The sequence below is a fragment of the Phragmites australis genome, chromosome 1, assembly GCF_958298935.1.
Source record: "Phragmites australis chromosome 1, lpPhrAust1.1, whole genome shotgun sequence".
Taxonomy (NCBI): domain Eukaryota; kingdom Viridiplantae; phylum Streptophyta; class Magnoliopsida; order Poales; family Poaceae; genus Phragmites; species Phragmites australis.
In genome coordinates this window covers 22,702,583-22,724,787 of record NC_084921.1, presented here as the reverse complement: position 1 = coordinate 22,724,787, position 22,205 = coordinate 22,702,583, and the positions used below count along the sequence as shown (strand labels likewise).

General features: G+C 45.8%; 1 protein-coding gene across 3 annotated transcripts in view; it reads right to left on the bottom strand.

Annotated features, from left to right (window-relative positions):
* Window positions 1-8,134: 8,134 nt before the first annotated feature.
* The window catches only part of LOC133912860 (uncharacterized), a 28,061-nt gene continuing 13,990 nt past the window's right edge, over window positions 8,135-22,205 (bottom strand). The window contains exons 11-13 of one of the 3 annotated variants that reach the window (XM_062355801.1): window positions 11,806-11,875; window positions 9,437-9,508; window positions 8,135-8,518 (exon numbers count right to left, since the gene is read on the bottom strand). In XM_062355801.1, the coding sequence (XP_062211785.1) occupies window positions 8,402-8,518; window positions 9,437-9,508; window positions 11,806-11,875 (259 nt within the window). In that variant the 3' untranslated portion in view covers window positions 8,135-8,401. Of the gene's footprint in view, window positions 8,519-9,436; window positions 9,509-11,805; window positions 11,876-22,205 lie in introns of those variants that run through there. The other 2 variants (XR_009908910.1, XR_009908909.1) reach the window with 2 other exon arrangements.

Here is a 22,205-nt window from a genome sequence, read left to right as displayed (position 1 = left end):
AACAATTCATTGAATGAATAAAAGAACGAGCTAAGAGGTATGCTTTCTGATCGTTAGCAAGATGCAATGTGACAAGTGATGAGGACAACCTTTCAACATATTCTTCACAACCACCTAATAATCAAGATATATGCATCTAGTTACCGATTGGACCAATTATAAGAGCACGTGCCAAGAAAATACAAGATCAGGTGAACTTATTTCTTATTGACCATATCATTACTTTTAAGGAGAAATTTATACAATCTCAACCTTGTAATATACTTGTAATTAGGCATTTGGATCAATAGGATGCACAAAGGAAGAAGAGTTGCATTGTTTGTTGCACATAGACTAAGAAGAGCTGAGGGATGCGTGGGAGAAAAAGGTTATCACAAGGTGTCTAAAGATCATATGCAGCTGTACATGTAATTTCCAAAGGCATTGGAGACTTGCCTTTCACGTTCTACACAAAATCAATCAAGGAGCAGCAAGATAGGAAAGATTGAATCCCATTCAGACTCGGTTTATTGCAGCCAAACAGATGTCGATTAAAAGTACCATAAGTCTCTCATACGAAGTCGATTTGGGTCATGTAAGTACCCTTTCCAACAGATCTTACCCCATTGACAAATTGGTAATGAGCCGATCGCAATCATCAAATTAATATGTTGGTCTTAGGTTAGGTTTCCTTTTTTATGTTGCAACAAGTCCAATTCGGTTTCTACAGTCCTAGGTGGTACATATAGTTGAGTCCACGGCTCATAGATGATAGAACACTTTATGCATAAGATTGAAACATAGCTATTGCTTGTTCTTTCATACCAGTGTTCATGCGAGGACAACTGAGAGAGAATTAGGCAATCATTGTTTATCGCTCTGCAATCAAAGGTGGGAATTGGGGACTTGGCATTCGTCACCCATGGTATCGCGAAGATCATCTACAAGTGTGTGTAGGGCGTATTCTGAACTATTGAGGATTTGTGCATTAGCACAAGTGTTCAGCTAGCGACATCGTCTACTTCACATCTTCTATCATCGGCTATCCCCGAGAAGATCGGGCCACCCCTGTATCATCGTTGTATCAGATTCCAGAGCTACTTAGTGAGAGCTATTTACCTATAGATTAGTTTTGTTTTCTATCCTCTACACAAAACAAAAAGTCTCACAAAATTTTGAGACCTTTCTAGCTGCTATTTCTTTGAGAACCGATTATCATTTGCATATCATTGAACCTTTTGAGGCTAGCAAATTGATTTGCTCAAGGGACTGCTCTTGCTTCTAGTTGTGCGCATCAGTCCTATCAATACAACACTCCTATTTTGGATATTATCTTGTATTTAGCTGAGTACAGAAAAAAGGAAAAACCAGTACAAAAATAAAAAAGAAAAGAGAAAATTAGAAGAAAAAAGGAGGCAAAGAAAAAGGCGCTCGGTTGAATAACCCTTTTGTTTTGGAATTATAAGTTTCAAGGTATACGCTCCTATTTTGCACACTTTATTGTTTCGAGCAACCTTGTGCCCTTCTTCATTATTTCGAGCAATTGGTAGCATCGCTCCTTGAATTATTGCAATATGAGCTTGGCTTGGCCATCTCCTTAGCTCATTCCTTGGTTTCAATAGTCCCATTATCGTTGTGTGTGTGTTGTTGTTCTTGATCGTTTGCTGTCACAAGTGTACATTTGCTATCTCTAATTCACTTTGGAGTGGTAAGCATGTCTTGTTTCAGAATAATGAGTTGTGAGCGTTGAGTGTTCCACTTATATGCACATATATTTTTCACTTGGTGTTTGTGAGCTTTTGCCATGTCAGGACAAGAGGAGGATCCGCGTAAGTCGGATGCTCCGATTACATGGTCTGAGTACACTAGGCTGCGCGAGATGCTGCAAAAGCAACTCCATGATGGTGACAATAGTGTGCGTGATGAGGTCGGAGAAGTTCAGACTGGATTGAACACACTCGGGGAGGAGGTCACACAACTGCATATAGAAACAACAACTTTGAAGAGTTGCACGCTATGTTTGCAAACCTCCGTGTGTGTGGGAGTTTGTGAGCTAACAACAGAAGTGCACATGGGCCTCAAGCTGTTCAGCACACTGAGACCGAGGAGGAGCATGCTATTCTCATGGACGAGGAGCGACGACGGTGAAAAGCTCATTGTTTAGCAGCACAGCAAGATGCAACAGGACGCCTTGTTGCTTCTAGGCGTGGTTGAAGTAACAGTGTCTCTAACGGTGCCTAAGGAGGAGGTGTCAACTTAGCCATTCAAATGCTGCTGCACGTGTGCATGGTGCACGTAGCTAGGCTGAAGATGTTGAGCTCTCCATCGATGATGATTTTTCCCACTAACACTTATGACGACCAACAGCCCCGCAACCACAACACCAACATGCATCACCGTAGACAGGACGTTGATGAGGAGTTTATTGCTAAGCCCAAATTTGCTATTCGTATCTTTTTAGGTGGTACGGATGTAGAAGAATACCTTATGTGGGAACTAAAAATTGATAAGCTATTCCAGATGAACAATTATTCCAATGAGAAGAAGTTATTACTTGCGTCCACTAGATTTAATGATTAAGCCACACATTAGTGGAACCAGTTAGTTCGCAAGCGGATGGAGCACCCTAAGTTGCCTGTTATCACCTAGGAACAGATGAAGCAACACTTGCATACACATTTTGTACCTCGTCACTACTAACGTCATTGTTTGAGAAGTTGATAGGGCTACAACAGGGTCTCAAATTAATTGATGAGTATCATAAGGAGATGGAGACTTGGAAGAATATCTCCAGGTTTGGGACTTGGTTGAAGGGTTCATGCTCTAACAAGGCGTCCAAGACCAGCACGTATGGAAACTATCTGGCTCCGGAGTATACACTTGTAAGTCAGCTTATGGTGCTTTCTTTGAGGGGTCCATCAGATTTACACCATGGAGACGTATATTGAAGAGTTGGGTGACTCCAAGATGTAAGCTCTTTATTTGGCTTGCAATCCTGAAAAGATGTTGGACTACAGATAGATTGGCCAAACAAGGGCTACTACACCTGGCATTCTACCCTCTTTGCAATCAGGCGGATGAGAATATTCAACATTTGCTGGTCCCCTGCGTGTTCTTGAGGCAAGTGTGGTATACTATTTTCCAAAAGCTCAGGCTACAGGCATTAACTCCATAGCCTGATGCAGCCATTTTCTCTAGCTAATGGTGCTGAGCGATTAAAAAGGTTGACATGCAGCTAAAGAAGGATCTTAACTCACACATAATTCTAGCTTCTTGGGAGGTTTGGAAGCATCGCAATGAGTGTGTCTTTAACGGTGTTGCTCCTAGTGTGGATGCTGTGGTGAAGAAAGTGGATGAGGAAGGAGCCATGTGGTGTGCGGCTGAGGCTAAGGAGCTCTGGAGGCTATGGTGGGGTAGTTTTTTAGGATCCTTCTCCTGTTTGTGTTTTTTATGCATGTGCCATGTGTGTGTTCTTGTATGCCGGTGATTAAAACTGGTGTTATACTTTGTTCTCTTCTTCTTTAATGAAATTAAACACAGTTCTCCTGCATTTTTGAGGAAAAAAATAAGGAGATGGAGACCATCATGATACATGCTGATGTGCGTGAGAATGAAGAGCAGACTATGGCGAGATTCCTACCTGGTATGAATTATGCCATCAAGCGCATCATCAATTACCATCCTTACAATGATATGACTAAGTTGCTACACCAAGCGCGTGAAGCTGAGCACCAGTAGCGAAGATGCAAAGTTTGCTACCCGTTCACGTTTTTCAGCAAGCATGGGGCAGCCATACAACATAAGTCAGCCAAACAAGAGTACTCAGTCTAGGAGCAATTCACCAATGCTCAGTTCGGCAAGTAAGAAGTCTGAGGGTACTCCACCACTGACATGTCGACCAACGATGCCTGCTGCTAGCGTGGTCTCTTCTATGGGGTCAATGGGGTGTTCACATGACTGGGTTTGCCACAAGTGCAAAGGAGTTGGCCATTTTTAGAAAGATTGCCCAAATACAAAGGTTATGTTTATTATAGATGATGGGTATGTTTCTGCTAGTGATGACGAGTTGTTTGATGCAACACCAGTTTTGCACACTGATGAGATAGAGCATTATGAGTGTGATCCATAGTTTCCTAACCCTGAGTAGTATTCCATGTTTACATCACTATCACTCGAACAATAGTACAATTTGTTTTAGACCTCGGCAATGGTTAACAGCAAGGTGTGAAAAGTTATTATTGATGGCAGGAGTTTTCACAATTTGGCCAGGAAAGACATGTACAATAATTTGGGTTTGAAATATTTGCCACATCCACGCGCCGTATCATGTGTAATGGTTGAGCGATAAAGAGGAAGTGAAGGAGACCTATATGGTGCATGTGACGTTTACTATTGGGAAGTACACTGACACTATAGATTGCAATGTTGTGCCTATGAGGGTGTGTCACTTGCTGTTGGGACGACCGTGGAAATACGACCATTCCGCTATGTATGACGGACATACCAATCGCTACACATTCCGATGGAACAATAAGGAGATCATCTTGAAGCCATTTACACCGCAACAGATTGTGAATTCTTTAATGCAAAAAAAAATTGAGGTGCACATCGAGAGTGAGAAAGAGAGAGAGAGAAACATAGAGTGACTCCACCATCAGTGAGTAAGCGCCATAAGCCAAATCTTAGTGGTAAAAAGAAGGGCAAATTCTTTATTTGCCATCAAAATTTTTGCCTATTCCCTCCTTGCCACTCCAAAAAAAAAATTGGAGTGGAAAGGAGGGAATAGGTAAAACTTTTTATGGCAAATAAGGAATTTGCCCAAAAAAAAGTGAGGGAGAGAAGAATTTAGTAATGCTAGCTACCAAATCAGAGATGAGAGAATTCAATAAGCATCCTAATTTGGTGCACTTTGTACTATTGTACAAAGATGCATTGCTTTAATTTTGACTAACGACGTTACTTCTCTTCCTAGTGGTGTTTCTTGTGTTTCGTAGGAATTCAGTGATGTGTTTCTGGCGGAGGTGCCTGCTGGTTTACCACCAATCAGAGAGATAGAGCATCAAATTGATTTGATTCTGGGCACGATGCTACCTATCGACCACCGTATCGTATCAACCTCGAGGAAACAAAAGAAATTCAGACACAAGTGCAAGAGCTTCTCCAAAGGGTACGTCCATGAAAACTTAAGCCCTTGTGTTGTTCCTGTTATTTTGGTTCCTAAGAAATATGGTACATGGTGCATGCATGTAGATTATAAAGCGATTAATAATATCATTATTTGATATCATCACCCTATACCTCGCTTAGATGACATGTTAGATGAATTGAGTGGTGTTGTTATATTCTCTAAAATTGATTTGCATATTGGTTACCATCAGATTTGGATGAAAGAAGGGGGTGAGTGGAAAATAGCCTTTAAAACAATATTTTGTTTGTATACTCGGTTAGTAATGCCGATTGGTTTAACAAATGGCCTAAAGAATTTATTATACATTCTAATCCGGTCTATGATAAGAGTGACGATGCGTCACATGTTGCTAACTTGTTTTTCAGGGAGATCATGAGGTTGCATGGTGTGCCACGTACCATTATGTCAGATTGTGATGTGAAGTTCACGAGCTACTTGTGGAAGACACTTTGGGGTAAGTTGGGGATGAAGTTATTATTCAACACAACTTGTCATCCGCAAACTGATGGTCAAACCGCATACTTTCAGCACTGCTAAGGACCATGATCAAGAAGAATCTAAGAGAGTGGAAGGACTGTTTGCCGCATGTGGAATTCACTTATAACCGGTATGTGCACTCGAGTACTCAAATGTGTCCTTTTGAGGTGATATATAGTTTTAAACCGGTTACACCGCTTGATTTGCTGCCACTTCCAAGTCAACACTGAGCAAATATGGAAGCATCAAAGTGAGCTGATTATGTCAAGTAGTTGCATTTGAAAACAAAAGAAGAAGGTGAAGTACAATGCTGAGAAAGCAAACAAGAAAAGGAAAAAGGTACTAGTTGAACCAGGTGATTTAGTGTGGTTATACTATCACAAAGATCATTTTCCAACATGACACAAGTCAAAGCTGCTGCCAAGAAGTGATGGACCGTTTGAAGTATTAGAGCGAATCAATGACAATGCATACAAGATCGAGCTTTCGAGCGATGAATACGGTGTGAGCTCTAGATTTAATGTTGCTGATTTATCATCGTTTTTCAGTAGTGACGATTTAGCATCGAGGGCGACACGTTTTCACGAGGGGGGAGATGATGAGGACAACCTTACGAAACATTCTTCACCACCACCTAATAATCAAAATATATGCATCGAATTTTCAACTGGACCAATTACAAGAGCACGTGCTAAAAAAAATACAAGATCAAGTTAACTTGTTTCCTAATGACCATATCATTACTTTTAAGGAGAATTTTATACTACCTCAATCTTGTAATTTACTTGTGCTTAGGTATTTGGATCAATACGATGCACAAGAGGAAGAAGAGCTGCATTGTTAGTTGGCACATAGACTAAGAAGAGCTGAGGGATGCGTGAGAGAAAAAGGGTAATCATATGGCGTCTAAATATCATATTCAGTTATACATTTACAAAGGCATTGGATATTTGCCTTTCATGTTCTACACAGAATCAATCAAGGAGTAGCAAAATAGGAAAGATTGAAGCCGACTCGGACTTAGTTTATTGCAGACAAACAGATGTCGTTTAAAAGTATCATAAATCTCTCATACGAAGTCGGTTTGGGCTGTGTAAGTACCCATTGAAAAGCTTATTTGATAACCTTTCCAACGGATTCAGCCATGTTGCCAAATTTGTAATGAATCAGTCCCAGTCATCAAAATAATAAGTCGATCTTAGCTTAGGTTTCATTTTTTATGTTGTAACGAGTCCAATTCGGTTTCTACAGTCCTATGTAGTATATATAGTTGAGTCCATAGCCCATAGAGGACAAACCAGTTTATGCATAAGACTAAAACATAGTTATTGCTTTTTCTTTCATATCAACGTTCATGCGAAGATAGCTGAGAGAGAATTATGCAATTATTGTTTATAGTTCTGCAATCCAAGGTCAAATCGTCGTTCCACTGGGAATTGGGGACTTGGTGTTCGTCACTCGTGGTCTTACAACGATCATCTATAGGTGTGTTAGGCGTATTTTGAAGAGTTGAGCGTTCGTGCATTGACGTGAGTGTTCAGCTAGCGACATCATCTACTTCATATCTTTTATCATCGGCACTCCCTGAGAAGAACGAGCCACCCCCTAATCAACAAGTCATGAAACATTTGCAAATGAACATTTGATTTGATTAGGCTAAACAAGATTTAAACAATGCATTAGATAAGCCTAAGCTTACTAGGTTTTTGAGTAACTGGAGGTCAGACCGAGAGGGGTGACAATCAGCTTACTAAGTGTTAAGCTCATTGTAATTGCTGTAATCAAAGAAAGGCAAGGAATATAATGCTCGTAAAACTATCTTCAAATTAGTTTAAAGTAGTTCTTGCTTTTACCCGATTTATTCTAAAATCCACCCAAATCTGATCCAAAATCCTGTCAGGTAGATCCTCTCTAGGATTCCACCTGACAAGATTGCCATCATTGGCATAGCTTTTTCTCGCATATAATCCAACTTACAGCAGAAGCTGGTGGCACATTCTGTAGGTTTGGTGGCTTGGCGCTGTGTGCGTTAATGTAAATGGGTTGGTTGAAGACTCTACCAGGAAACATGAACCTATTGTTTCAAAAAAAAAAAGTGGAGGATCTATTTGTCAGTCGACTGAAAACCGACTTGATTACACATATTCCATTTTCGGCTACTATTCTTTCTTCCACCCAGCTTCGTTCTCCTTTCTTGTGCACTTGCCCTTGCTCGCCCCACTCTCCTTGTCCTATCTCTAGCGGCACCCCCACTACCGGTTCAGCATCCGTTGGCTCACTAATCATCATGCAGTGGCAGGCCACTACTTTGCCCCTACCACCACCTCGCTGCACCACCACGCCTGCAGACATCCCTCTGAACAATCAACCCAAATAAAATCAACCAATACTCAAGTTCGACAACTGATGCCCCTACGCCAGGTTGACCAGGTTTCCGATTCATCCTATGATTTACATTTTACAGGATTGGGGTACATGTTACATTCCACATTTACACAAAAATTACACATAATTAATATCACAAACTATGCAAAACAAGATGTCAAAAGGTTCCTGCAAGTCAAATAAACACCAATCAAAAATATTGGCTACCAACTTCAACCTTAAACACTAGCAGATTGGAACAAAACCGTACACTGATCACATTTCATGCTTAATTTTCTCCATTTGGGACACGAACAGTTCACGCTACTTGCACGCTGACATGTCTAATACACCAAATCGGTATCAAATATTGACATTTTTGACAAAAGAAATTCACGGTTTGTTGTGTGCATGGATCGAAGCCCGTACAACATGGTGAGGAGCTGGAGCTTTCTCATTAATAAGAATTTGTTCTGGAAAGTCCACTCGTATTGATTTGAACTGATAGTGCTGTATGACAAAGAAAAGAATAAGTAAAATCTGACATATCACATAATCATCACAAACAAACATTGTACATTAACAATAAATAAGTCGCTTGTCATATCAAGTCATTTCATTAGAAAATAACTGATGCATAAATCAAGACAATTTGACAACAATAATGTAATTGGTTCCAACTTATTAGTTCCAACTGAGCCACATAATTATTTTCTTCAATAACATATCATGAAATCAAGAACATAACTTAATTAATCTTTTCAATAATAAAAACTTCTTGACCTGTTTTTAACAATTATTGGCCGGTATAGCACATTCAAGTGATAGAAAAACGACTACATTAACAAGATCAGTTTTTTTCTCATTTTGGATAATCTTTTTATCCCATGTTGTATCCCTCCACGCAATAAAGAAAACTAATACGCAAGTGCATCACACTCCCTTCCCCATCAAAATGAAGTGCAGGTATCAAAGCTTATTCCAGTTGTTACTACGCAAGTGCATCACACTCCCTTCCCCATCAAAATGAAGTGCAGGTACCAAAGCTTATTCCAGTTGTTACTCTTTTACAAAATAATGGGAAAGAGACTTGGATCATAGTTTAACATTTCGTTCTTCTATCTCAATTTCAACTTTCTGGTCTGTACAAAGGATTAAGGTGACTAAAGGTAATAATAAACAAACTGTGACCATAGAACTTTGTCATTATTTGAGAATTCATGACACAAGTACCATCCATAAGTTAGAGAGGATTTAGTTATAACTTATAACCAATAGACAAGGTGGTATGAGTACGATGGAGTTAGGTATATTGGATTTTAGGGAAAATATACCTAGATAAATAATGTGTTCTGCATACCATTAGCGATATGTCGTCTTAAGTGACAGTGCGACTGGAGGTAGAAAATCACGGTGTCAAATGTGTACCTTCTCTTTCCATGATGTATCCAGGATTCTGTAGTATGGTTCGAACAATGCCACCCGATCACCCTCTTTAATCTATGACAGAGAAGACTTAAATTAACAAGGTATATCAGGTATTGCAGAAGGAAAAAATCCAATGATCTCAAAATGTATTTGCTAAGTCATGAGCTGCAAACAAAGAAACTATTGGAACATAAGGAAATACAACACGGAAACTGTTGCAACATAAAAAAAATAAAAAATAACAATTAAATAGATTGTTATCAATGTTTCATGACAAACCCAGCAACACTATTTTAAACCCAGAAAGCAACCTGAATCACCTTAAATAGACTGTAAATGGTAATCCCCTCCCACCAAATAAGAAATATCTAACAAAACCCCAAACGTTTTCATCTCACCAACAAACAAATAAATGTACCAGCAAAACTAATTCTCATCCTAATGTATTAAGCCTGATACTTCATCCCAAGTGTCGTTCCCGTTTCTGATACAGCGGGATACGGTATCACCAAGTATCAGAGAAATTAAGCAACCAAAAAATATTTAAAGCACTCCTGATGCATTTCCACATCTCAACCGCCCCTGAGACCACATTGCCACCACCCTTGAGGTCACCTCGCCACCCAGGTGGCACCAACGGTGCAGATCTCCCTGGCTGGCGGCAGCTGCACCCTTCCTCCCCAGCCACTGCACCCTTCCTCTCAGGTTCCTTTTACTCTACTAGACATTATCAAGGGGATAAGATTTGGAAACAGGTTATTGATCACAATTACAGAACTAGTTCTCCTGAATGACTTTTATTGTCCTCATGATAATGCCTCACTTAAAAACAGCTGCCTAGCCCGCCTACGTGCCTTATGCACTAGGTGTCACCCTCCTGCCTAGTGTTTAATTGCCCCCATCTAGACCACCTAGGTGGCCCCTAGCCCGCCTAATCCACTGCCCACTTAGCACCTAGCGCTTTTTAAAACACATAAATGTCTCTCCCGTATTGATAGTGTGTATGTAAAAGTACTAAAATTATGTTTTGGGAAGACCACTGATTATTCTAGTTTAGCAATTCAAATTCGGGAGTTGTATGTCATGGTGAATATGAAGTACAGAACTATTGTTGATGGTCAGGATGGTCACAATTGAAAGCTTAGTTTTAGGCAATGTGTAGATGCTACACTGCTGAGAATGTGGAGGATTTGGTATCTATTGCTAGAGTTCAATGAGGTTGCACATGTATGGAAAATTTCTAATAATGGCCTCTACTCAGTCCAATCCTCTATGCTTTCATTAATTTCAGAGATGTGAAGCCAATCTTTATTCCTGCTCTTTGGAAGCTTGCTATCCTCCCAGGGTTCATGTGTTCCTGTGGCTTCTCTCTAACAACAAACTGTTTGTCCTGTTCCGAACATGGAACAATTCTTATCTCTTTTTTACTGTGGAAGCAAAAGTTCTGTGGTCTGAATTGTCTAAGATGTGTGGTAAAGTTTTAGGTTCTGATATTGCATCAATTCCTTCTCTTTGGCTCCATAATGAGAAATATAATGTGAAGAATAGGACTAGTTCATGTGTCTTAGGGATTTTTGAAAAATATGAGATGGAGTTTCCGATATGTCTCTTGATGGAGTGTACAGGAACATTGAAGGCATATACTACAGACTGAGGCAATGGAGAATGTTGTGCCAGGATACCGCACCGCTGAAGATGGATCGCTTCATTTTACAGGTGGAGCAGTGGGTTTTGATCCACCATGGATAGAAGCAAGTAAAGATAGAGTTGCTTTGATGGTAATTCCAGATGTAGTTCCTACAGACTTGTTTTTTTGTTCTAGTAGCAGTGCTTGTGTGAGTAGTAGTGTGGCTACTGACTTTGCCTTGAGTACTAATAAGTTTAGATCCGTTTGGTAGAGCTCTCGTTTCTAACTCCACGTCAGATTTTAATGTTGTAGGCTATAATAAAATGGTTTAAGTTACTATTTTTAGTCTAAAATAAGAACAATATGATTCCAACTACCCTCAGTGTACCCACAGCTCCAGCTCTACGAATTCCTAGAGCTCTACCAAACAGGCCCTGAAGTATCAGAAACCTGATTGTTGTAGATACTTGCACCTTTGGTCTTTTTTTTTCCATAAAATGGGGCAGGGCTCTGCCCTTTGATTCTAAGATCACTCAAATAGATCAGTTCTTGATAACAATCAACTGAAAAGGGCAGACTTAGTCCAATTAAGGAATCAAAGGCTCACAGCTATATCATGTTCTTGGCCAGAAACACCATGATGAAACAAAGACTAAACCAAAAATAATCATTTGGGCAATCAAGGAACACATGGTGCACATTTTTCACAACATAAACATTCACCAGTGTTCTGAGGTCTTACTGCATCATTTCGTAGCCCATAAACTGACAGTATAAAATAACACTGGTCCAAGTCACATGTTAGATAATACCTGAAAAAAGTAAAAAAAAAAAAAAGATTGTAACGTTGAAGTGTATAACAATATGACAAAGCATATGAGACAACAGGAGGAACAAACAAGATACAATGGCCTTTATAGTGCACGCTCTGTAAAGGAACAAAAATGTACATACACAAATTATGACACTTTTGCTTAAATCATGGTAACTGCTAAGGGTATAATAGTCAAGGGTATTATAGTAATCTCCTAGTCCTAGGGTTTTCCTTACGTACTCTATATATTGTCCTTATAGACCTACTATTAAATACAAGTTACTATTCCTAACATAATATTAGAGCTAAGTTTTCCTTTAAGGATGTAGCAATTCGTCCTGATCTAGCACACCCACCCTTTCTGATCTCTCTCGTCAACTCCCTCCTGCTATCTCTCTCTCTCTCGGATCTGATCTCCCGTATCCAACCGCCGTTGTGCACGATCTGCACCGCTGCATCGATTTCGGGCTCACCATCCGTCGCTGTTGTTCCTGATCTACACACCGCCAACACGTTCTGCGAAGCATGCGTCATGATCTCAGCGAGATTCCAACCGCCAAAACCCGAAGAAGTCCTGAGGCTCTCCTGCCGCACAAGCTTGGGAGGCTGTCCTCGTTTTGTGAGGCACGAGAGATCAGGGAAGGGTCACCTTCCGATCCACCTTGCAGCCGTTAGCTAGCTAGCTACCACTGCTTGCAACTATTGTTTGGGCTACTTGATGGGCTTTGCTTTGGGCATTATATCGTTGCTATTTGGTCCTGCTGCTACACACCATTGTTAATGCTCCTGTTGCTGTTGTCGGGTCTCTGCTTGGCTTCTCTAAGCTACAGTTAGCTTTTGTTCTACTAATATCCGATGTTTTCTTCATCAGCGTCTAGCTTTAGTCTTTGTTTTCCGCTGCATCCATCCAAGCTTAAGTCTCCCTTTGAGTTCGTCTAGACCATGCAAGTCCACATATTCCTTCGTCCATTAGTCGTTTTTTTTTTGTGGTTAGCCAAATATTTGTCTTTGTTTAGCTAATACTTTCCCGTCGTTATTGCTGCAACAATGTCATCTAGGTCTTTTCATAGCTTTAGTGACAACTTCATTTTGTTGTGTTGCTACTCGTCATTGTTGTATTTGTAATTCTTAATTTAGGGCATCTTTTTGTCATCTTAGTCTTTCCGTAGCTCTGGTGACATTTTCATTTGTCATCTTGCTATTAGTTTTCACTTTGTTGCAATTCTTGACCAAGGGCATTCTTTTGTTGTCACCATCACGACTCTATTTCTGTGTCTCGTTTTGCACTTTTTCGGCTTGATTCGACAGGATTACAAAAGCTCTACTCTACGATGGCTTTGAAGAGATAATTTTTTAATGTTTAGTTTTATTTTGTATAAGTTTATTACTTAGTGTCACCTCTTTCAAATGCAACGCTATTGCATACACCTTGCATTTGAAGAGATGTTAAGGGTATAATAGTCAAGAGTATTATGATAATCTCCTAGTCATAAGGTTTCCCTTATGTACTCTATATAGTTCCCCCATGGGGCTATCATTGAATACAAGTTATTATTCCTAACAACAACCATGTCGCCAAATTATTAGGAATATGGTTATAGACAAATATTACAAGATACTTAATTGACTATTCAATTTTTTTCTCGAATAGTCAATAGTTGTACATTCTCAACTATTAGTTCCCATACTGTTGGAGCAAGAGTTTGTCTTGCCCCAGCAAATATGGCGAGAGTTTCTTCTAAAGAGGAGACTCAAGCTTGAAGATGAAGTTTGAGAGAAACACCACAAATGTATTGATAGTAGAAAAATGGATCGGTCTCAGGAAGTATCACAATATGGTTTAACACACCACTTGGGCACCTTTGTGTACTTCGTGTTGCCTTGAGCGTTCTTCTTGTGACCTCCTCCTCCCCAGATGACCACGACCCTCTATTTATAAGGTGGTACGTAGCTTACTGTACAAGTTATCACGATGTACAAATATCTAGGACCTGACCAAATTACTAGGCTTTATCCCGGATAACTATTATTTACCCTGAGAGATGAGCCGGTCACCAATTGTGGCCCGACGCCACGCTGTCAGGGGTGTCAGGATAACCTCCATCGTACTGGGGTGTCAGGGCAGTGTCCACTAACTTAGGTGTTTAATGCCGGTCACTTCCTTGCAGGCAAAGGATGACCAGTGTTCCCCTTCTGACCGATCTTTCTTGAGACTTGGTGACTCACCCTGTAACCTTTGAGAAGCCTACCCGAGCCCCGGAGATGAGAGCTCCGAGGGAGGCATGGCTCCGGAAGATGGAGGCTTCAGGAAGCATGGCTCTGGAAGATGGAGGCTTCAGAAGGTATGGCTCAGGAAATTAAGGTTTCGGGAGGCATGGCTCTATGGGCATGGAGGTTTCGAGAGGCATGGCTCTATGGGCATGGAGGTTTCGAGAGGCATGACTCCATGGGCATAGGCTAGCTGAGACATGGGACCGTCAGGGGTCCTTAACAACAATCCCCAATAGTAGCCCTTGCAAGGGCGGCCAGCAGAGCGGTCGGGCCCGTAGTTATTTCAGAGTAGGGCCTCCGGCGGTCCCTGGCTTTGCCGTTGATAGCTCCTGGTCCCTAGTATCGCTTAGCTGGTCTTGGAAGATTCGATCCACTTAATTTAGACCGTCCGTTTGATGACTAACGGGCATTCAATGCGCCCTGTGAAGAAAGACATGATTATGTCCTGCCAGGCGGACGTGGGACGTGTGTTGTCTTGTGGTTGGGGGTCGCGGGGGGCAGTTCCGCTCCCCCATGATCGTGGCCTAGCAGGCAAACGGACAGGGCATGCGCCCGCTTTTCTATGGAAGGTAATCTCTCCCTTACCTTTATAAGGAGAGGGATTACCTTGAACAGCCTTTCTGCCTGCGCCTCGCTCTTGTCTACCCTTTGCCTTCAGTTGTTTTTGCTTTGCGCGTGCGTCTATTGGTTGTTGTTCTTCTTTCTTTCTTGACGTCCAGCGCCCTTTGCCATCCTCCTGCGATCTGTATGGCTAGCTTGAGTGTCTCGGGCGGAGCTGGAACTCAGGCGTCGAGCGAAGCCGCCGATGCGGCCGTGACGAGAGGCCCTCAAGTGGCGCCGGTTCCTCCATTGCCGATGGGGCCGCCTTCAGGGGTGAGCTCCACCGTGCCAGCGGAAGTCATCCTCAATAGACCACCGTGCTGGGGATGTCTACCATCGATGACGAGGAGCTTGACCAGATGGTTAAGGAAGGGAAGATTCCCTCTAGGACCGTCGCTCGGTCCCCGCTGGACGAGGAGGTTTCGGAGCCTTTGGCCCACAAGGTTGTGGTGTTCGAGGCTTTCTTCGAAGTAGGCCTGGGATTCCTGTCAGTGCCGCTGCTCGAGGTGGTGCTTCGCCACTATTACGTAGAACTTCTACAGCTCCATGCCAACGCTATCGTCGTTTGGCCACCTTCGAGTGGGCCATGTGGGTGGAGGGGTGTGACGGGAGGACAGATTTCTTTGCGGCTCTCCACTTCACTAGCTGCCAGCCGAAGATGATAAGGGCGATGGACGATGGAACGAAGAGACCCCTCAGCTTCGGCAGTGTTAACTCCCAAACACGGCCGCAGTACCGCGATGCCTTCCCGGCGAAGGCTATTAATGGTTGGTGGTATACTGACTGGTTGCAACGATGTTTTTACTACGACGTAGGCTTTGCATCCCCCTTTGCTCCACAAACCGGGATATTGCGTATATCCTGGAGCCGGAGACGGGGATCATGGACGACCAGTTTGCTTCGCGACTGGCCCTTCTTCGGAGGGTGGCTGAAAAGATGAGCATGCGTGATCTCGTGGAGGAGTTCACCATGTTACGCATTTAGCCCCTTCAGATGGGCTGGGACTGCGTCTTCGAGCAAGATGCGAAAGAGTGACTGAAGGTGTACTCCCCCCCCCCCCGGTCTGCTCTGGTGAGTCCTCTTTGTCTGGTTTTCAACCCGCGGATGTGAGCCTCCTTTTTCTTTCAGAGAGCTGCTTTCCACTAGAGCCTACGGCGAAGATCGCGGAGGTGATTCTGGACCCACCTACTCATGCGGAGCGGGAGCGGTGAGTGGCTCTGACACAAGGCTGGGAGCGGTACAACCGCATCTGCTTTCATCTTGGAGTGGAGGCTTCGGCGGATCCCGTGAAACGAGCGCGCGCTGCTCCCGCGATCCACGCGAGGCCACTCCGGGCCTAGCGGCCTTCTGTCTTCGAAGGTTCGGATACCGGCTCGCCGGCTGAGTCATCCGAGGTGCCGCTGGTCCGCAAGAAGCGTCAGAGGCAGGTCGGGAGCACAGGCGATCCATCCGGAGGTGAGGGTTAGCTCGGTGGTGGTGACCGGGGTAAGGACCTAGCCTTTCCGGATATTACCGGCCACGGTCGGAGCCAGAGGAGGCGTGGCCTCCATGGAATACCATTCTAGGTTTGCTGGTTCGGACGTCGAGGACGTTACGCGCCCTTCTATGAAAGGGTTTGAGAGACTTGGTGAGGCGTTGTTGCTTCATTAGCTATATCCTGTTTTAGTCGTGCACCGAGATCTTGATTTGTGTTTCTTGGCATTTTGTAGTGACCATCGAGGTGGATGTGTCTTCGACTCCTCCCCCAGGGGCTTCGGAGCCTCGGCAGGGGTCAGGGACTCCTCCGGATGTGCCCCGAAGGCCGCCCGAGGGACGCGGCCTTGTTTCCGCGGAGTCCCGAACTAGCTGGTGACTTGGCCCTGGCGGCCGGTGCTGGGGGCACTACGCCCTCCGCCAGGGCTCCCTTCGCGGCGGCCGAGGGAAACCCTGACCTCAGAGTTTTGACTTTGGATGACTTCACGCTGCGCCTGGAGGCGTCAGGGGCCTTTATTGCGACCTCCTCTCTTCTCCAGAGCAGAGGGGTCGAGCGATCGTTGGCCCAACATCCTTTGGGGGAAGTGGAGACGCGTCTGGTAGCGGCGGCCTTGCAGGTCGGTAGTTTGAGTCATGATTTGCCGAGTTCGGCGTCGGGTTCTGAGTAGCTTATCCGGTCCTTTTTCTTCTTCTGATGTGCCTCATAGCAAGTAATTTTGACGAGGGCACTGGGTGATGGGGGGCGCCAGGCCTTGGCCGCGGCTTGTGACGAGGTTGAAGGCCTTCGTCAGGCCTTGGAGGAGGCCCGGAAGCAGGTGGAGTCTTCGGAGGGTCGCCTTCAGGGGGCACGGCGCTCCGCGAGCATGAGGGTCTTCGGCCGGAGGAGGCTTTGAAGCGGGAGCGTGCGGAGGCTGAGGCGCGAAAGACTGTTGAAGATCTCCGGGAGGCGAGGGAGTTCGCTGATGCGGCCAACGTAGCCCGTGTGTTGGCCAAAGCTGATGTTGAGACCATTTGGGCTGCGATGGATGAGGTGCAGTGAGAGCTGAAGAAGGCTCAGGCGTCAGAGGTGGCACTGCGCTTGGAGTGCCAGCAGTTAGCTTCTCTTGCATCAGACGTTGTCTGGATCACCTCCGATGCTACGAGCGGCCTTGGGGCCATGTGTCAGCCGCTACACTCTGACTCGGAGGCGTCCGTTATGCCGCTCTTCTAGCTTCAGTCCGCCGCGAAGGTCATGGTTATGGCCGCGGAAACCTACACGAGGTCCAGCGCACGCGTGGCTGCAGCGCTCCAGCTGACCCTACTGCACCAAGCGGGGGTTGGTCCCTTCAAGATACTGGAGCAGCAGGTACCGGACTCCATGGTTGAGGGTTTTGGGCCAAAGACACCTCCGGCGGAGATTCGCTGCTCTGGAGAACTTCCACCATAACTTATAGGTGAGGCATGGTCGGAGCATGACGTTGCACTATATGGCGGGTCAGGTGACTCCAGCCGCCCCAGGGGGTCTTCGCCCGGGTTCTTCGTCAGGAGGTCTGGTCCTTCATCCGGAGCCTACAGGCGCACCACGGCCCTCCGAAGGCCCTTCGCTTTGCGCCGTTGCTCCGCGGGAGCGGCCTTCGCGTGTGGATGCGCCAGAGGTGTAGCTTTGCCATAGACTGTCCGTTTCTTGCTTTCTTTTCTTTCCGAAGAGGGTCAAAGTCTTAGTATGTCGACTACTCCTTCTGCTTCATGTAGTTGGTCTTTTCCTTATCTAATAGAACCATGTTTATCTTCTTGTGGTTCGCCTGTGTTGTTCCTCAAGGTTCGTTCCTTTAAGACTAACTGGAGTCCGATTTGTGTATGTAGGTGCGGCAGCCCGAAGTCAGAGAGGGCCTTACTCGTGTCTGGGATGGTGCCTCCGGGGAGGGATCAAGTGCGTCCGGAGTGTCTGGGGCTACTCCGTCCATCCGACGGTGGAGTCATTTTGTTATGCTCCGCGATTCCGAGAGGTGTGTGGATCCAAAGGTGGCCGCCGATGTCTTGGTCAAGATCGAGCTGGAGGGCCCTCTTGCGTCTGCTCCGGATGTCTATTTTGTTGCGAAGGACGACTGGTGTGCAGCCCGAGCAGCCCGGGAGGTTGCTAGCTCACGCTTCTTTCAACGCCTTGTCCTCCCCCGGGATTGTGACGGAAGGGTGCCTTCGAAAATCCTTAAGCCTATTCTGGCCGAGGTAAAGGTGGAGGTACAGGCCACGGAGTCCCCGCTGGAGCAAGGAGAACAATTGGATTTCTCGGCATTCGATTCGTATCCCTTCCCAGCGGATCCTTCGTCTTCCCGAGGCCGAGGGGGCTTTGTTTTAGGCAGCAGCTCCCTTCGTGGTGGGGATTCGCATCGACCCCCTGTGCGCAGTTACCGAGGCCAATTCTCTATGTCCCGTCGTATTTCTAGGAGGCGTGGCGGTCAAGCTCCCTCGTCCCCCCGTAGCACATCAGGGAGATGTAACAAGCTAGCGAGTTTGCTAGGCATACATTCAATGTACAGTGGTTGGCTGGATGCAAAAATTCTTTGTATGTCATGTATGAATAAACTTGTGTTTATGTTAGCTTTGTTTTTTGGCGTTTATAATTTATCGTATCGACGCTTTGTTGTTGTATCAACGCTTCGCCTGTGCTCTCTATCCCAGCCTCTTTGCACTCTGCTGCTGGTAGCGGCCGTAGGGTGCGAGATCCGAGGGGTATTGCGTTGCGTTGGGCGTGAGTAGAGAGGAACATATCGTTTAATAATGTTTCGATGTTCGACGCCTTGTAGTACGGAGGGTAGGCCTTCAAGGTACTGAAGGGGTTAAATGATTTTGGCACGGAAACTTTTAGTTTTCAAGGTGCCGGAGGATTCTTAATTTGTATTAATTCTTTTTGGCATAGAGGCTAGGCCTTCAAAATGCCCGGGAGATTATCCCTCCACCACGTAGGTCAGCCAAGCCTTAAAGATGACAGAGGGTCTTATGTCTGTCCGGCACGGAGGCACTGCCTTCAAGATGCCAAAGCGGTCTTTCTCTCCGCCGCGTAGGTTAGCTAGACCTTAAAGATGGCGGAGGGATATATGCCTGTCTAGCACGGAAGCTAAGCCTTCAAGATGCTGGAGCGGTCATTACCTCTCCGCCACGTAGGTCAACCAGGCCTTAAAGATGGCGGAGGGATATACTTCTCCGGCACGTAGGTCAGCCAGGCCTTAAAGATGGCGGAGAGATATACTTCTCCAGCACGGAGACACTGCCTTCAAGATGCCGAAGGTTTTTACCTCTCCGGCACAAAGGCAATGCCTTCAAGATACTGGAGGGTCTTCATAGTTTTTTGTGAGGTTGTTTAGTGGGGTAAGGGCCTCTTTTTTTTTTTAAGGTAACACCTATAGGTTTTTGGCTATTTGTGGGTGTGTAAACCTAAGGTTTTTTATTGTTCTGGATTTTTGGAGAGAATTGAGGCTGGAGTTGTCTATACATAGTATTTGCGGAAGGTCTCTGTGTTCGAGTGCGGTCCCTTCTGTATCGGCCAGGCGGTAGGAGCCGGGTCTGTTAGACCTGAGGACCAGGTATGGGCCCTCCCATTTGTTGCGCAGTTTTCCCGGAGCTAGGGCACGTCGAAGTACTAGGTCGCCGAGCTTGAAGCTCCATGGCGCGACCTTAGGATCGTATCAGGCCTTGGTTTTCTTGATGTAGTGATCGAGATTCTGGACGTCATGAAGCTGTGTGCCTTCGGTGAGATCAAGGGAGAGCTCTCTTTCTCCAGTAGTCTGTGGCAGTTGCACCCTGAGTGAGCATCTCTTGATCTCGGTGGGGGTCATAGCCTCGTCGCCATATAGGAAGCGGAAAGGGGTGAACCTGGTGGTTCGTGTGACAGTGGTGCGGAGAGACCATAAAACCTTAGGAAGCTCTTCAACCCATGGGCCTCAAGCTAGGCCGACGAGTCAGCGATTTAAGCCGAAAAGGATGTTGTCGTTGGCCCATTCGACGTCCCCGTTAGACTGCGGATGTCGAACTGCGGCGAAGCATAATTCGATGTCGAGGTCGTCGCAAAATTGTCTGAAAGGCTAGTGGCTTCGGCATCCCATCCACTGGCATCCTTGGCAGGTGCAGACGAGGTCTTCTGCATCGGACATGATTGTAGGCCAATGGAGCCCTTTGCGAATTGCCTTGCCGGCTAGGACGCGAGACGCTAAATGGTTACCGCAAAGGCCTTCATGTATCTCCCGGAGAAGGTTGGCCCCTTCTTGTCTGGTAATGCAGCGAAGGAGGAGGACGCAGACACCAGTCTTGTAACGGGCGCCTTCTATGAAATGATAGCCCCTGGCGCGATACTAAATGTGACGGAGTGCGATCGTGTCTTCCGGCTCTTCTGTTCCAGTGAGGAAGGATAAGAGGGGAGCACTCCAATCGGTGGTTTCGATGGGGAGGATGGTGGCGGTCGTCTCGTTAAGGGTTTTAGCAGCAGGCTGGTGTAGAGTTTCGAGGAAGGCGCCCAATGGTGGGTCTTTGCTCGTGGCGGCAGCTTTTGCCAGGGCATCTGCCTAGCTGTTGTCTGTTTGCGGTATGCTCCGTATTGATATGACGCGGAAGTGTGCTTTGGCCTTGCGGATGGCTTCGAGGTATCTTGTCATGTCCGGATGTCGAATTTGGAAGCTCTTGTCTATGTGGCCAGCGACGATCTGGGAGTCGGTCCGGATGATGACTCTGGCTGCCCCCAAGGCCCGAGCCTTCCGGAGGCCTAAGAGGACGGCTTCGTATTCGGCTATGTTGTTGGTCATCTTGAAATCCAGACGAGTAGCGAATTGGACTTGCTGGCCTGTGGGGGAGATGAGACCGCACCAGCTCCGGCTCCCATGGAGTTGTATGCTCTGTCGGTGTAGATAGTCCAGATGTCTGGAGGAGGGGTAGCGGCGGGTTCGGCGGGTGCCGGAGTCCACTCAGCGATAAAGTCTGCCAAGATTTGGGATATAATGGCGGTGCGAGCTACAAACCTTACCACGAAAGGGGCTAGTTCTACAACCCATTTGCCGATGCGTCCCGTTGCCCCCCCCCCCCCCCCCCGGTTGCGAAACATGTCGCCAGGTGGGTAAGAGGTTGGGACAGTGATGTCGTAGGCGAGGAAGTAGTGATGGAGCTTGCGTGAGGCCATCAGCAGGGTGTATGCTATCTTTTCGAGCTCAGTGTAGCGCATCTTGGCTCCGGCTAAGACCTCCGAGACATTGTATATAGCCCTTTGGGTAGAGCGATTGTCACCTTTCTCCTCCCTTACCAGGGCGGCGCTGACAGCAGAGGCAGAGACGGACAAGTATAGGAGCAGCCTTCGCCGAGAAGGGGCATCACGAGTGTTTCGAGGTGGGAAAGGTGGGCCTTGAGGGCATCGAATGCCGTCTGGCACACTGGAGTCCAGTTGAATGGTTCGGAGCCTCTCAACGTTTTGAAGAAGGGGAGGCTGTGCTTGGCAGATTTAGCGAGGAAGCGGCTGAGGGCTGCGAGGCAGTCGGCCAAGCGTTGTACTTCCATTGGATTGGTGAGAGGTGACATTTCTGTGATTGCACGAATCTTACCCAAATTGGCCTCGATACCTCTTCGAGAGACAAGATATCCCATCCTCTTTCCAGCCTTAGCGCCGAATACGCACTTCTCCGAGTTTAGCCGCACGGCTACAGCCCGAAGGCTATCAAATGTTTCTTGTAGATCGGCAACGTGGTTGGCTTCGAGCTGATTTTTTACCACGATATCGTCTATGTAGGCTTTGACGTTGCGGCTCAGTTGCTGCCGTAGTACCTTGTGCACTAGGCGAGAGAAGGTGGCCTCAGCATTACGAAGACCGAATGGCATTCGAACGTAGCAGTATACACCGAAGGGGGTAATGAAGCTAGTCTTGCTCTCATCTTCCATTGCCATCCACACCTGGTGTTACCCGGAGTAGACGTCTAGGAAACTTAGCAACTCGCAGCCGGCGGTGGAATGCACTAGCTGGTCAATGCGAG